Source organism: Trachypithecus francoisi, unplaced genomic scaffold (genome assembly GCF_009764315.1).
Source record: "Trachypithecus francoisi isolate TF-2019V2 unplaced genomic scaffold, Tfra_2.0 Lachesis_group4, whole genome shotgun sequence".
NCBI classification, from domain to species: Eukaryota; Metazoa; Chordata; class Mammalia; order Primates; family Cercopithecidae; genus Trachypithecus; species Trachypithecus francoisi.
The window spans coordinates 118,093,402-118,108,681 of record NW_022681469.1 but is presented as its reverse complement, the minus strand read 5'-3'; the positions used below and the strand labels follow the sequence as shown (position 1 = coordinate 118,108,681).

General features: G+C 51.8%; 1 protein-coding gene across 5 annotated transcripts; it reads left to right on the top strand.

The window, feature by feature from the left end:
- Positions 1 to 2,516: 2,516 nt before the first annotated feature.
- On the top strand, positions 2,517 to 13,962 carry RHBDD2 (rhomboid domain containing 2). 5 transcript variants are annotated; one of them, XM_033192693.1, is made up of 5 exons: positions 2,704 to 2,971; positions 5,055 to 5,176; positions 5,549 to 5,956; positions 7,420 to 7,570; positions 13,031 to 13,962. In XM_033192693.1, exons 3-5 carry the CDS (start codon positions 5,794 to 5,796, stop codon positions 13,386 to 13,388), a joined length of 672 nt encoding a protein of 223 aa, XP_033048584.1. In that variant the 5' UTR covers positions 2,704 to 2,971; positions 5,055 to 5,176; positions 5,549 to 5,793; the 3' UTR covers positions 13,389 to 13,962. The 5 variants fall into 5 exon arrangements, with proteins under 5 accessions (XP_033048583.1, XP_033048582.1, XP_033048584.1 ...); XM_033192694.1 differs by having other exon boundaries at positions 2,752 to 2,971; positions 5,055 to 5,180; XM_033192691.1 differs by lacking the exon at positions 5,055 to 5,176 and having other exon boundaries at positions 2,663 to 2,971.
- Positions 13,963 to 15,280: the final 1,318 nt, after the last annotated feature.

Below are 15,280 nucleotides of genomic sequence, written 5' to 3'. Positions count from 1 at the left end.
AGGAAATGATGGGTTCAGAGCTCACAGGAGGTGACCTCGTGGAAGAGGGGTTGGGTGACAGGATCTGTGTCTGGAGAGGAAGACAAACACTGCGTGAACTGCAGAAGGGGTGGATGGGAAGGATAGGGTCAAGAATAGACCTGTTGCACTTTGGGAGGCTGAGGCGGGCGTATCACCTGAGGTCAGGAGTTTGAGACCAGCCTGGCCAACATGGCAAAACCCCATCTCTACTAAAAATACAAAAAATAGCCAGGCGTGGTGGCAGATGCCTGTAATTCCAGCTACTAGGGAGGCTGAGGTGGGAGAATCAGTTGAACCCAGGAGGCAGAGGTTGCAGTGAGCCAAGATTGCGCCACTGCACTCCAGCCTGGGTGACAAGAGTGAGACTCCATTAAAAAAAAAAGGGGGCCGAGGTGGGTGGATCACCTGAGGTCAGGAGTTCAAGACCAGCCTGGCCTACATGGTGAAACCCCGTCTCTACTAAAAACACACAAAAAATTAGCTTGGCACGGTGGAAGGCGCCTGTAATCCCAGCTACTCAGGAGGCTGAGGCAGGAGAATCGCTTGTACCCAGGAGGCAGACGTTGCAGTGAGCCGAGACCGCGTCATTGCACTCCAGCCTGTACAACAAGAGCGAACTCTGTCTCAAAAAAAAAAAAAAGAATAGACCTGTTATCCACCGTATCAGCACAGAGAGTGAAGCCACCGGTATTTTTTCAGTAGTCTATGCAGCCTCAAGTCAAATTTATGTACAGTCGGTGGGCAACATATTTCAGGAAAACAGTGAAAAGATCAGAAGGCTGGGACTCAACAACCTTGTATTCAAATCTTAGTTTTAGGGCTGGGTGTGGCGGCTCAGCCTGTACTCCCAGCACTTTGGGAGGCCAAGGTGGGTGAATCACGAGGTCAGGAGTTTGAGACCAGCCTGGCCAACATAGTGAAACCCCGTTTCTACTAAAAATACAAAATGTTAACTGCGCATAGCGGCAGGTGCTTGTAATCCCAGCTACTGGGGAGGCTGAGGCAAGAGAATCACTTGAACCCGGGAGGTGGAGGTTGCAGTGAGCTGAGATCGTGCCACTGCTCTCCAGCCCGGGCAACAGAGTGAGGCTCCGTCTCAAAAAGAAAAAACAAAACAAAACAAATCTTAGTTTTACTACTTCCCACTGGTGACCTTGGGCAAGTTACCTCCCCTTTAGAAACATCCGTAATTGGGGGAATGACATTCCAGCATCCATTCAACATACAGTTGAATGACATTTCAAACTGTAAAGTTTGAAAATAGATCTCGATTATGAGTGTTCTATTACATCCCTAACTTTTGAATCCCTTCCATAGAATCCCTCACCCATTTCCTGTCCCTTTTCTTTTCTTTTTCTTTTTTTTCTCCCCCCGAGATACAGTCTTGCTCTGTCACCCAGCCTGGAGCGCAGTGGTGCGATCTCGGCTCACTGAAACCTCTGCCTCCCTGAAACCTCTGCCTCCCGGGTTCAAGCAATTCTCCTGCCTCAGCCTCCCGAGTAGCTGGGATTTTAGGCACACACCACCGTGCCCAGCTAATTTTTGTAGTTTTATTAGAGACGGGGTTTAACCATGTTGGCCAGGCTGGTCTCCAACTCTTGACCTCTTGATCCGCCCGCCTTGGTCTCCCAAAGTGCTGGGATTACAGACGTGAGCCACCGCGCCCAGCCTCCTGCCCCTTTTCTTCAGTCTGAAGATGAAGCTGCTGGCTGTACTGGAGGCCAATTTCAGGCCACAGCAGGAGGAACGGAGTTCTAATTCTGTCTTTGCCATGTAACTGAATTACCCAGGGCCCTCCCTAGTCCTGTTCCCTCTTTGGTGTAATAGGGATGAATACAGATGGGGAGATCGTGATATGAAAGAGTTCTGTGAGCCGTAAGACATAATAATCATGAGGTATTGTTACAGGACCAACAGGTGCCTCTGCCCGCTGTGCAGTAACAGACCAGTTACACTGAGGAAGCAGGGTTATCAGCAGAAAAAGGGTTTAATGATGGCAGGTTGCCTAGGAGGAGATGGGGGGAGACCGTCAAATCCATCTTCTCTAGGGAGTTCCAGGCTAGGATTTTAAAGGGCACTGTGAAGGGTAATGGGCTGGAAAATTGAGGTCATTGACTGGTCAGGGTAAGGGGGATGAAATCCTCAGGATATGGAAACTGCAGTCCCCAATGAGTCTGCTTCTGTGAGCTCCTTCAGAACAACTGATGTAATTATGCTGGTATGCGGGGCCTGAAAGAATATCTCAGAGGGAAAACGTTTCATAATGTTCAAGTTGTTACCTATGGAGTTAAGGGGAATCGTTATCTTGTGACAGGGTCTACCTGATTCTAGGACAGACGATGGGCACCTATCATAGCTGACAGGCAGAGCTAAGAGCAAGCACGTAGGAGAGCAAGGTGACCTAGTGATGAACGCTGAGTGTGCTGCAAGCTTTCTTTATTTTTGTTTTCCCCCCTCCCTTCTTCCCTGATTAATTCCATAAAGTTTATAGGAGCAGTTTCAGTACCGGCGCAGGTAGGATGGAATCAAACATGGTCGTGGAACATTCCTGCCCGGAAGTGGCCCCGACCTCCCCCACCTCCCGGCCTCCCACGCGCGGTAGCGGGCTGATCGGCGAGACCGGATTGGGCAACTTGGCGTGGGGCGGGCCACGGGGAGGTGTGGCTTCCGGCCGGCTCCTCCGCTGTTGCCAAGGGAAACTGCCGCGAGGAGGCGGAAGGAGCAGAGGACCGGCAGCCGGCGTCGAGGCGGAGCGCGGGAGCGACGGCGGCCATGGCGGCCTCGGGGTCCGGGTGTCGCAGCTGGTGCTTGTGTCCCGAGGTGCCATCCGCCACCTTCTTCACTGCGCTGCTCTCGCTGCTGGTTTCCGGGCCTCGTCTGTTCCTGCTGCAGCCGCCTCTGGCGCCCTCGGGACTCACGCTGAAGTCCGAGGCCCTGCGCAACTGGCAAGGTGAGCAGGGGCGGGCCGGGATCGCGGGGCGAGCCCTTGTCCTCCGACTTTGCCGGTCCCTGGGCTCCAGCCTCCAGGACTCACCCCTTCAGGCCTCACCGCCAGTCTCCCCCTGTCTCGCGCCGCATCACCATGCCCGCCCCCCGGAGGACCGACCTCCAGCACCGTCTCTTGCTCTCCATGTTCCACACCTTTGTCTGCAGACCCCATCTTCGTCATCACTGTAATCCGTTCCCTACCCGAATTTGTTCCCTTCCCTGTCGCCACCAGACTGGTCTAGGCCCCAAATCCATTCGCTAGCAAACCCATGCTCGCTCTCCAAGGGTAAAGATTTTTCTTCTCCCCCTCCCGTTTCACATACACACCTACGTCTGCTTTAGGCCTAAGCGCCACTGAAAAACATTTTCTCTCACCTACATCACGACAATTGGACGTTATCTACAAACCCCTATAAGCCCTATAAACGTCCTGCCCTCTTGAGATTTGGAATTTCTTGTGCTTTTTCATTTGTATCTTAATCTTGACTGTCATTCCCAGCTCATGGGGGTACCAGGGTGTCTTCTGCCTTTGGAGAGAAGTGTTTGTTTTTCTCTAGGGAGAGACATTTTGCAGACCAATTAAGTATAAACATCCATTCCTAGAAGACATTCCTAGTCTCCGTGTCTTCCTCAGGAACACAGGAAATTTGTGTATCTCCTGCTGTTTTGCAAAGCACACACGCTCATATGTATTAATTTCATTTAACCCTCACAAAGATCTCATGACGTAGGACCTAGATAAGATTGAGATTTCATGCAGAGAATGGCAGAGCTGTTGCGTCGTACAACTGAGATAGGAATCTAGATTTTTGTTTTTATTCTGTGATGTTTTGGAACTAGAGCCTTCGGGTAGATAATCTGCAAATCATGTAGAATCATGTTTATACTAGTTATTCTAGTTTCATGTTTATACTGGGAATTTCAGTTTTGGAAATATTCAACAAAGAATGAAGTACTCTTCAGATAATGAAGCCTCTGGAGATGGCCAGACTGAGGTATATGGTTCCATAGCCTGCTTCCCTACACAAATCTAAAACTGTTCGCCCCACCCTAGACAGCACCACCTCACGGACAGAAGCAAAATGCCAACCCTAACCTTAACCTCCCACTTTCTGGAGTTCACTACTTCCTTGGGTGTGAGTTTTGTAGATATGTGATCATTAGAGACGTAAGGGACATTTAAAGGCCTCAATCTAATTCTGTTACTTTACAGTGAGGAAACTGATGCCTAGAGGACCTGTGACATGATTAAACTCAGCCAGCCTGGATGTAATAGAGCCGAGATTCCACTCCAAGTCTTTAGACTCCCAAGTCCAGTACTACCGTCAGTTCTTTGGTCTCCCTCCTTGAGTTTAGTCGTGTTTTGGCCTGCAGGGACATAAAACTCCTTAGAGATAACCACTTCTAACATTTTTTTAGAGATAGGGTATTTCTCTGTTACCCAGGCTGGAGTACAGAGATGCAATCATAGCTTACTGCAGCTTTCAACTCCTGGACTCAAGCGAGCCTCCTGCCTCAGCTTCCCAAGTAGCTGGGACTACAGGTACACATCACCACACCTGACTAATTTTTAAAGTGTTTTTTTAAAGACAGGGGTCTCACTGTGTTACCCAGGCTGGTCTTGGACTCCTGGGCTCAAGTGATCCTTCCACCTAAGCCTCCCAAAATGCTGGGATTACAGGTGTGAGCCACCATGCCTGGCGATAGGTGCTTTTAGACAAATAAAAGTAGGCCAGGAATGATGGTTCATACCTGTAGTTTCAGCACTTTGAGAAGTCAAGGCAGAAGGATCACTTGAGGCCAGGAGTTCAAGGTTAGCCTGGGCAACATAGCAAGACCTCATCTCTACAAATAAAAATTTAAAAAAAGGAAAAGGGAGGATTCTTTGATGTCTTATTACATATAAAGTATCAGTCTACCTGTAAGATCGGATAAGCGCTTTCCAGGGAGACTTCTAATTTCTATAATCTTTACTGTTAATGATAGTGTTATAATTCTTACAGCTGCAAAATAATTCATGGTCCCTTTTTTCTTCCTCTGAACAGCCACTATGGAAGGAGGGGTCAGGATTACAGCAGAGGAGACTGGCACACAGAGTGTTAAGTGACACCCACTCAATCCACCCCGAAGCTGTTACACTTAATTAACCCTCAGACTGCCCAGTGAGGTAGGTCAGTATGAAAACCTAAAAAAGGATTATAAAGCACTTTACAAATTCAGAGACTGCCCTCTACTGAAAAGTATTATTTTTTTCCCTCTGGAAATCAGTTACCACTAAGAGTTGCTCCAGGCCTGGGGAAGTGTAGGAATTAGATATTCCTGCCTCTCCTTTGAGGCTGTGGGTCCTTCATTGTTGAACACACTGCTTGTATTGCCTCCTGCTGTGACTCGCTGGCTCTCACTTCTCTGTCACTCGCTGTGACTTGCTGGCTCTCACTTCTCTTAGGAAAGGCTCTTTGCCTTTCCTAAGCAGCTTATAACCTGGCTTCCCTCCTGGGAGCAACCCACCGCCAGGCCTCTAACCCGGCTCCCTCTGCAGTTTACAGGCTGGTAACTTACATCTTTGTCTACGAGAATCCCATCTCCCTGCTCTGTGGCGCTATCATCATCTGGCGCTTTGCTGGCAATTTCGAGAGAACCGTGGGCACCGTCCGCCACTGCTTCTTCACCGTGATCTTCGCCATCTTCTCTGCTATCATCTTCCTGTCATTCGAGGCTGTGTCATCACTGTCGAAGCTGGGAGAAGTGGAGGATGCCAGAGGTTTCACCCCAGTGGCCTTTGCCATGCTAGGAGTCACCACCGTCCGTTCTCGGATGAGGCGGGCCCTGGTGTTTGGCATGGTTGTGCCCTCAGTCCTGGTTCCATGGCTGCTCCTGGGCGCCTCGTGGCTCATTCCCCAGACCTCTTTCCTCAGTAATGTCTGTGGGCTGTCCATCGGGCTGGCCTGTATCCTTCCTAGCAGAGAGCTGTGGAACAATGCATGTCAAAGGGTGAACCAGGCTGGAGGGTCTGGGGTGTCAAGTAGGTAAGAGTTAGGCTTATTTTTTATTTTTTGAAACAGAGTCTCTGTCACCCAGGCTGGAGTGCAGTGGCATGATCTCAACTCATTGCAACCTCTGACTCCTGGGTCAAGCAATCCTCCTGCCTCATTCCTCCGAGTAGCTGGGGCTACGGTTGTGCACCACCACACCCAGCTAATTTTTATATTTTGTTTTTAGTGGAGACAGTGTTTCACCGTGTTGCCCAGGCTGGTCTCAAACTCCTGGCCTCAGGTGATCTACCTTCCTTGGCCTCCCAAAGTGCTAGCATTACAGGTATGAGCCACCGTGGTCGACTCATATCTGATCATAATTAGTTTTTTACTTTTTTTAATATCTGATAATTTTTTATTTTATGATAGACACTGAATGCTGTATTAGGAGCTCTAGATTTTGTTGTTTTCCTTTAAAAAATGTTGACTTTTGTTCTGATAGGCAGTTAACTTACTTGAAGATTAGCTTGAAACTTGAGTTTTGTTTCTAAGCTCTTTTCGGGAGAGTCTAACAGAGCCTTTATTCAAAGGCTAAATCTTTGTGGCTGCCTAATCAGTGGTGGGTGACTTAGATCAGCCAACCAGGATGCCAGCAAGTCGCTGGGGATGGTGATAGGGTATGGAGGAAGCACAGCCAGAGAGGCCCACATGAAGCTCACATGGTCGCACTGAGGCAGGTGCCCTCTATTTGGGATAAAAGGACAAGAGGTGTTAGTCCCTCGGGAGGATATTGGGACAGCCTCCCGCCTCATCCCGCTACACCAGCAGAGGCATGTGCTGGCTTCTGACTGACTGCAGTGGCTAGAAGGGTGCAAGTGGTAGCACAGGTGGGTGTAGGAGAAGGGACAGCATTAATACCCCCCTGCTGCTGGGTGCATTCATTCCCGGTGAATTCTACAGTGAATAGAAACCTTTGGCTCTAGACTAGGCACAGTGGCTCACGCCTGTAATGCTAGCACTTTGGGATGCCGAGGCAGGCAGATCACGAGGTCAGGAGTTTGAGACCAGCCTGGCCAATATGGTGAAACACCGTCTTTACTAAAAATACAAAAATTAGCTGGGTGTGGTGGCGGGCACCTGTAGTCCCAGCTACTCAGGAGACTGAGGCAGGAGAATGGTGTGAAGCCGGGAGGTGGAGCTTGCAGTGAGCTGAGATCGCGCCACTGCACTCCAGCCTGGGCGACAGAGCGAGACTCCATCTCAAAAAAAAAAAGCGAAGACACCTTTGGCTCTGGGTTTTCGCAAACTCTAGCCAGAGTGTGTGATGTGCTAAGCATGAAGGCTTCTGTAGAGTGAGTGGGAACCTGTATTCTCCCTAGGGAGTGTTCGGCTCTCCTCCCTTTGCTGCTTCAGATTTCACTTAACATGCCAACCTCAGATGGCCTCACGTACTGCTATTCCATCGACCTCTCAGAGCGAGTGGCGCTGAAGCTCGATCAGACCTTCCCCTTCAGCCTGATGAGGAGGATATCCGTGTTCAAGTACGTCTCAGGGTCTTCAGCCGAAAGGAGGGCAGCCCAGAGCCGGAAGTAAGTGAAGAACTCTTAAGTGCTGTTAAATATATATATTTTTTAAATTTATTGTTATTGTTATTTTTTGAGACGTAATCTCGCTCTATCACCCAGGCTGAAGTGCAGTGGCGCAATCAGCTCACTGCAACCTCCGCCTCCCAGGTTCCAGTGATTCTTCTGCCTCAGCCTCCTGAGTGTCTGGGATTACAGGTGCCCACCACTACGTCCAGCTAATTTTTTGTATTTTTGGTAGAGATGGGGTTTCACCGGCCGGGCGCGGTGGCTCAAGCCTGTAATCCCAGCACTTTGGGAGGCCGAGACGGGCGGATCACGAGGTCAGGAGATCGAGACCATCCTGGCTAACACGGTGAAACCCCGTCTCTACTAAAAAAATACAAAAACTAGCCGGGCGAGGTGGCGAGCGCCTGTAGTCCCAGCTACTCGGGAGGCTGAGGCAGGAGAATGGCGTAAACCTGGGAGGCGGAGCTTGCAATGAGCTGAGATCCGGCCACTGCACTCCAGTCCGGGCGACAGAGCGAGACTCCACCTCAAAAAAAAAAAAAAAAAAAAAAGAGATGGGGTTTCACCATGTTGGCCAGGCTAGTCTCGAACTCCTGATCTTGTGATTCACCTGCCTCGGCCTCCCAGAGTGCTGGGATTACAGTTGTGAGCCACTGCCCCCGGCCAAATGCTGTTAAATCTTACTGTGTTTTTTTGTTCTTTTTTTTTTTTTTTCCAAAGACAAGGTCTTGTCCTGTTGCCCAGGCTGGATTGCAGTGGTATGATCATAGCCCACTACAGTCTCACACTTGTGGGCTCAAGTGATCCTCCCACCTCAGCCTCCCAAGTAACTGAGACTACAGGTACACACCGCCGTGCCTGGCTAACTTAAATTTTTTTGTAGGAACGGGTTCTTGCTATGCTACCCAGGCTGGTCTCAAACTCCTGGTCTCAAGCATTCCTTCCTTGATTTCTCAAAATACTGGGATTAAGGTGTGAGCCACTGAGCCTGGCCTAACCTTATTATTAAAGCAACTCCAGGGCAGGTAGAGGGTGTGGCTGGTTTATTGCCACGAGTGATAAAGAAATGAGGTGCAGCAGATTGGAAAATCATGCACAGATGTCTTCTGAGCATTCTGGATTCTGCACAACTGCTCCTGAAGTAGCGACAGCAGGAAAGGGAAGGCATTTGAGGACACTTAACGTGTGATCCTGAGTGACTTATAGACAGGCTGGGCAGGAGGGCCCCTATCTAATTGACGTACCCACTGCAGGTCAGCCTGGGCTGTGACACACAGTAGCCTTGATAAGAAGTGCAGACAGGGCTGGGTGCAGTGGCTCACACCTATAGTCCCAACATTTTGGGAGGCTGAGGTGGGCAAATCTTATGAGGTGAGGAATTTGAGATGAGCCTGGCTATCGAGAAAGGCCATCTGGAAGCACGTCCCCTGCTTAGGAGGCCACCTCCCTCCCTCCCCACTGTTCCCAGCGCCTCCTGCCTCCGAGTTCTCCGCTGATTTCTGTCCATACTGAGACCTCACAGTGTAGGATTTTTTCTTTCCTTCAGTGGTCCTCCCCCAAAAAAAGGAGCTTGCTGGGAAAGGCGTGTTCATCCATTTTGTATTGCTATAAAGAAATACCTAGGCCGGGTGCAGTGGCTCACGCCTGTAATCCCAGCACTCTGGGAGGCCGAGGCGGGCGGGTCATGAGGTCGGGAGATCGAGACCATCCTGGCTAACACAGGGAAACCCCAGCTCTACTAAAAAATACAAAAAATTGCCCGGGCTCGGTGGCTCAAGCCTGTAATCCCAGCACTTTGGGAGGCCGAGACAGGCGGATCATGAGGTCAGGAGATCGAGACCATCCTGGCTAACACAGTGAAACCCCATCTCTACTGAAAAAAAAATACAAAAAACTAGCCAGGCGAGGTGGCAGGCGCCTGTAGTCCCAGCTACTCGGGAGGCTGAGGCAGGAGAATGGCGTAAACCCGGGAGGCGGAGCTTGCAGTGAGCTGAGATCCGGCCACTGCACTCCAGCCTGGGCGACAGAGCCAGATTCCGTCTCAAAAATAAATAAATAAATAAATACAAAAAAGTAGCTGGGCGTAGTGGCAGGCGCCTGTGGTCCCAGCTACTTGGGAGGCTGAGGCAGGAGAATGGCGTGAACCCAGGAGGCAGAGCTTGCAGTGAGCCGAGATCGTGCCACTGCATTCCAGCACTCCAGCCTGGGAGACAGAGCAAGACTCAGTCTCAAAAAAAAAAAAAGAAATACCTGAGCCTGGGTCATTTGTAAGAAAAGAGGTTTATTTGGCTCATGGTTCCATAGGCTACACTAGAAGCATGGCACCTGCATCTGCTTCAGTTGGGGCCTCAGGCAGCTTCCAATCATAGGGGAAGGGGAGGTGGCACCACACGTTGAGAGAGGGAGGCCAGTGCTGGCTCTTAAACACCCAGCTCTCACCTAAACGCAGAGGGAGAACTCATTACTGCTGGGAGGAAGCCAAACCACTCATGCAATATCTGCCCCCATGACCCAGACACCTCCCACTCAGCTCCACCTCTAGCGTTGGAACACTGGGAATCATATTTCTTTTTTTTTTTTTTTTGAAACAGAGTCTCACTCTGTGGCCCAGGCTGGAGTGCAGTGGCATGATCTCAGCTCACTGCAACCTCCACCTCCTGGGCTTAAGCGATTCTCCTGTCTTAGCCTCCTGAATAGTTGGGGTTATAGGCGCCCACCACTACACCTGGCCAGAGATCCATTTCAGCACATGATTTGGAGCAGAGGAAACGTCCAAACTGTATCAGAAGGCAAGGTGCTTGGTCATGGCCCTTGTTGGCCCACCACCAACTGCGGAGTAAATTTTCTCCTGCATGCTGGCCTGGATGTGGGGTTTTTTTGAATAGGAAGCTGCCCCGTGGAGCGTCTTCCAAGAGGTGCTCCTAGCTGTCAACAGCTCAGAGCCCTTGGACTATTTTTTTTTTTTTTTTTTTTTTTTTTTTTTTTTTTTGAGGCAGAGTCTCGCTCTGTCGCCCAGACTGGAGTGCAGTGGCGCAATCTCGGCTCACTGCAAGCTCCGCCTCCCGGGTTCACGCCATTCTCCTGCCTCAGCCTCCCGAGTAGCTGGGACTACAGGCGCCCGCCACCTCGCCCGGCTAGTTTTTTGTATTTTTAGTAGAGACGGGGTTTCACCAGGTTAGCCAGGATGGTCTCGATCTCCTGACCTCGTGATCCGCCCGTCTCGGCCTCCCAAAGTGCTGGGATTACAGGCTTGAGCCACCGCGCCCGGCCTGGACTATTTTTCTAAAAGGCCAGGAGGGCCGCTGGGAAAACAATTGTGGACTCACTGCATTATTGCTTCAAACAAGTGATTCCTGGGGTCTCAATGTGGGGGAGACTGTACATTTAGGACCAGGTATTTTGTGGTTTTTAGTCGTTCTCATTGAATCTGGAGGACTGTCTGTCACCAAGGAATCCCCTCTGTAATAGCTGATGGTGGTCTCCAGCTGTATGTCGCATACCCCTCGAAACAAGCCCCTGATGAGAAAGTTCTTCCATGCTGAATTGCAATCAGCCCCACAGACACTGCCACAGCCAGTGCTGGGTCTGATCCTGCCTCGCTGTGACAGGCAGACCTTAGGGTTTAAGAGGAAGATAGTGTTCCTTCTGTGTTCTCCACGTGATGTGGAGTCCAGTCCCTCAGGTCTGGGGCCTGCAGCAGACACTCAGAACAGAGTATTGTGTTTCAGGTAGCCTGACAATGGGTTCTGGGCCATGTCACGACACACGTTTATTTTGGCAGCAAGATGGCCATTTGGACAGCTTGTCTCCTCAGAGACTCTTGTTGATAAAAATCCTTTTTTTTTTCTTTTGAGACAGAGTCTCACTCTGTGGCCCAGGCTGGGTTGCAGTGGCGCGATCTCGGCTCACTGCAAGCTCCGCCTCCTGGGTTCATGCCATTCTCCTGCCTCAGCCTCCCGAGTAGCTGGGACCACAGGCTCCCGCCACCACGCCCAGCTAGTTTTTTTTGTATTTTTAATAGAGACGGGGTTTCACCGTATTTGCCAGGATGGTCTCGATCTCCTGACCTCGTGATCCGCCCGCCTTGGCCTCCCAAAGTGCTGGGATGATAGGCGTGAGCCACCGTGCCCAGCCTTTTATTTATTTATTTATTTTGAGGCGGAGTCTCGCTCTGTCGCCAAGGCTGGAGTGCAGTGGCCAGATCTCGGCTCACTGCAGACTCCGCCTCCCGGGTTTACGCCATTCTCCTGCCTCAGCCTTCTGAGTAGCTGGGACTACAGGCGTCCACCACCTCACCTGGCTAGTTTTTTTGTACTTTTTAGTAGAGACGGGGTTTCACCGTGTTAGCCAGGATGGTCTCAATCTCCTGACCTCGTGATCTGCGCGTCTCGGCCTCCCAAAGTGCTGGGATTACAAGCTTGAGCCAGCGCGCCTGGCCTTTTTTTTTTTTTTTTTTTTTTAAGGACAGGGTCTTGCTCTGTTGCCTAGGCTGGAGTGCAGTGGCACAGTCATAACTCATTGCAGCCTCGAATTTCTGGGCTTAAGCAATCCTCCTGCCTCAGCCTCTCAAGTACCTGGGACTAGAAGCACATGCCACCAGGCCTGGCTAATTTAAAAAAAAATTTTTTTTTTTTCCTTTTATGAGACGGAGTCTTGCTTTGTCGCCCAGGCTGGAGTGCAGTGGCATGATCTCGGCTCACTGCAACCTCTGCCTCCCAGGTTCAAGCGATTCTCCTGCCTCAGCCTTCCAAGTAGCTGGGACTACAGACGTCTACCACCACACGTGGCTAATTTTTTTTTTTTTTTTTTGAGACAGAGTTTCACTCTTGTTGCCCAGGCTGGCGTGCAATGGTGTGATCTTGGGTCACCACAACCTCCGCCTCCCGGGTTCAAGCGATTCTCCTGCCTCAGCCTCCCAAGTAGCTGGGATTACAGGCATGTGCCACCACGCCTGGCTAGTTTTGTATTCTTAGTAGAGACAGGGTTTCTCCATGTTGGTCAGGCTGGTCTTGAACTCCTGACCTCAGGTGATCCACCCGCCTCGGCCTCCCAAAGTGCTGAGATTGCAGGTGTGAGCCACTGCGCCCAACCTGAATCCCTTTGGGCAGGATTGTCGAGCCAGCCACATAGGCACTGGCGGCTGTGACCTAGTCCTGACGCTCCATCTGGTCTGGAAGCTGCTGTGAGCAGATCATCCCTATGGTGGTCTCAGTGGCAGACCCAGTGCCCTTTCATACAACTCCTTTGCTGTAGGACTGTGACTGGTCCTGCCCTCTCTGGGCCTCTGTGTTCTGACTGGTTGAGGTTAACCTTTCTCCCAGTTGGTACTTAAAGCAAGTCACAGAAAACATCCAAGGCATGTTGTACTAGAAAGCGGGGTCAACCTCAAGCACGACAAGATACTGTGACCTTGGCGTGACTCACTGAATGACCATTTTCTCTCTCATTCCATTCCAGGCTGAACCCGGTGCCCGGCTCCTACCCCACACAGAGCTGCCACCCTCATCTGTCCCCAAGCCACCCTGTGTCCCAGACGCAGCACGCCAGTGGTCAGAAGCTGGCCTCCTGGCCCTCCTGCACCCCCGGGCACATGCCCACCTTGCCTCCGTACCAGCCTGCCTCTGGCCTGTGCTATGTGCAGAACCACTTTGGTCCAAACCCCACCTCCTCCAGTGTCTACCCGGCTTCTGCAGGCACCTCCCTGGGTGTCCAGCCCCCCACCCCTGTGAACAGCCCTGGCACGGTGTATTCTGGGGCCTTGGGCACTCCAGGGGCTGCAGGCTCCAAGGAGTCCTCCAGGGTCCCCATGCCCTGAGAGAATTGCTAGGGAAGTCATCTCACTTGGCCTTCTGAAGGTCCTCCTCGAGATTCTCCTGACAGAAGTTATTTATTGAACACCTGTATGTGCCAGGCTCTGTGTTGGGTACTTTGATCGGTGTCCCTATTTCAGTCTCATCTGCACTCACGGCAGCCCTGTGGAGTACAGCGTACTGGCCCAACTTACAGGTGCAGAAAGCGAGATGTTCTGCCATCACAAAGTCACGTGGCTCTTTAGTGACACAGACAAGACTCCTCGCCAAGGAACTCGTGGCAGAAGAGGGCAGCGGTTGGCAGTGGCTGCCGATGTCTGTCCCCAGCCCCACCGTTCCTCCCTGTGGCTGTGCCGTGCTTGTGGTTACAGTGTCCTTGTGTCCATGCGTCTGCCCTTCAGGAGCTCACAGCTGGTGTGCTTGGTGGTCCCAGGCCTGTGTAGTGTCTCTCCCCTGCCGCAGTCGCCCCCACCCTGATTCCTCTCCCCAGAAGCGGTGGGACGGGCCCCCATGAACTGCAGCAGCATGCTGAGGGTCCCTATTGTCTGCCTTTGTATAAAGAAACAGCCTCTGACCTGCCATGCTGGCATGTGTTTCCTTTGTGGTCTGGCTGGGGAAGAGGGAGTGCACTGAGATCTGGGCCGTGGCAATGTGTGGTGTGGCAGCAGAGAGGAGAGATGCGCCAGGGTCAGGTCGGGCAGGTGACCAGGGCTCAGTAGATCAGGAGAGGGGTAGTCTCGTGGGGAGTGGGCAACTGTGAGATGGTTACCAGCAGGAGCCACTACTGCCCTGAGGGAGAGGGAGTGTTGCCAGAGCCCAGAAGCTGGGACTACAATTAGGAGGGCGGCTGGCAGGGCTGTGCCAAGAAGGACATAGGCACTGCTGGCAGTGTCCCCTGAAGCAAGACGGAGGGGAGAAGACCCTGGCTTTACCAGCAGTGTCTCCTGTTAGCCATGTTGACCAGGAACTGGGAGTGAGGGGCGGAGGGTTCTTTGTGAGACAGTGCAGGGCAGTGATGAGGAGTGTGGCTGAGCTGTCACTCACCTAGCCAGCCCTTGAGGACAGCTGAGGCTCCTCACGGCAGGCTGTGTCGAGAAGGCATGCCAGGTGCCTGGTGTTTTGTGGACCTAATAACGTGGCCTTTGTTGATCCCAGGAGCTGGATGGTCTGTTCTAGACTGGCTTTCTGATAGGTCCTAGGTCTTTGGACATGTATAAGACAGAACCCCAAGCCCATCCAGCCTGGTGAGGGTGGGGCCGTGACCGGACCACGCCTCGGGGGGCCTCGGACCTGAGCAAGAAGGGGCCTGCGCTGGGACGAGGGGGTGTGCCACTGTCCGTGGTCCAGGTTTTTAGATCTTTGTTACCTGGGACTTTTCCCTGGTCTGGCCACGATGCACAATGCAGCCTGGAGCCACCTCGCAGTGGGGCCCTTTCTCACCCTCGTGCGTTTTGGAAGCCCTGGAGGCCATCCCAACCCCTTCCCCCATTTGCCTGTCAAATCATCCGCTATGTCTGGAAACCATTCACTGATTCTGTGCCAAGCCGGAGGCTGGGGCCAGAGCTCCTCGATGACGATAAGCCACATGTGCGCAGGGAACCCCTACCACAGGGCCTGGCGCTCAATAAATATGAGTGGAACGAATGGATGAATAGGTGATGCCCGCCCTGGGAGAGCTCAGTGGAGCAGGAGAAATGGAAAAAATCATCATTCAGGCTGGGCACAGTGACTCACGCCTGTCATCCTAGCACTTTGGGAGGTCCAGGTGGGCGGATTGCTTGAGGTCAGGAGTTCAAGACCAGCCTGGCCAACATGGTGAAACCCCGTCTGTACTTACAAAACTTAGTCAGGTGTGATGGCAGGTGTCTGTAATCCCAGCTACCCAGGAGGCTGAGGC

What these genes read in the sequence shown, in the direction of transcription:
- RHBDD2 (XM_033192691.1), top strand. Translation starts at nt 2,794, where the DNA reads ATGGCGGCCTCGGGGTCCGGGTGTCGCAGCTGGTGCTTGTGTCCCGAG. An exon ending in GGCCCTGCGCAACTGGCAAG is followed by an intron (nt 2,972 to 5,548) that starts GTGAGCAGGGGC and finishes CTCCCTCTGCAG; the next exon opens with TTTACAGGCTGGTAACTTAC. An exon ending in AGGGCAGCCCAGAGCCGGAA is followed by an intron (nt 7,571 to 13,030) that starts GTAAGTGAAGAA and finishes ATTCCATTCCAG; the next exon opens with GCTGAACCCGGTGCCCGGCT.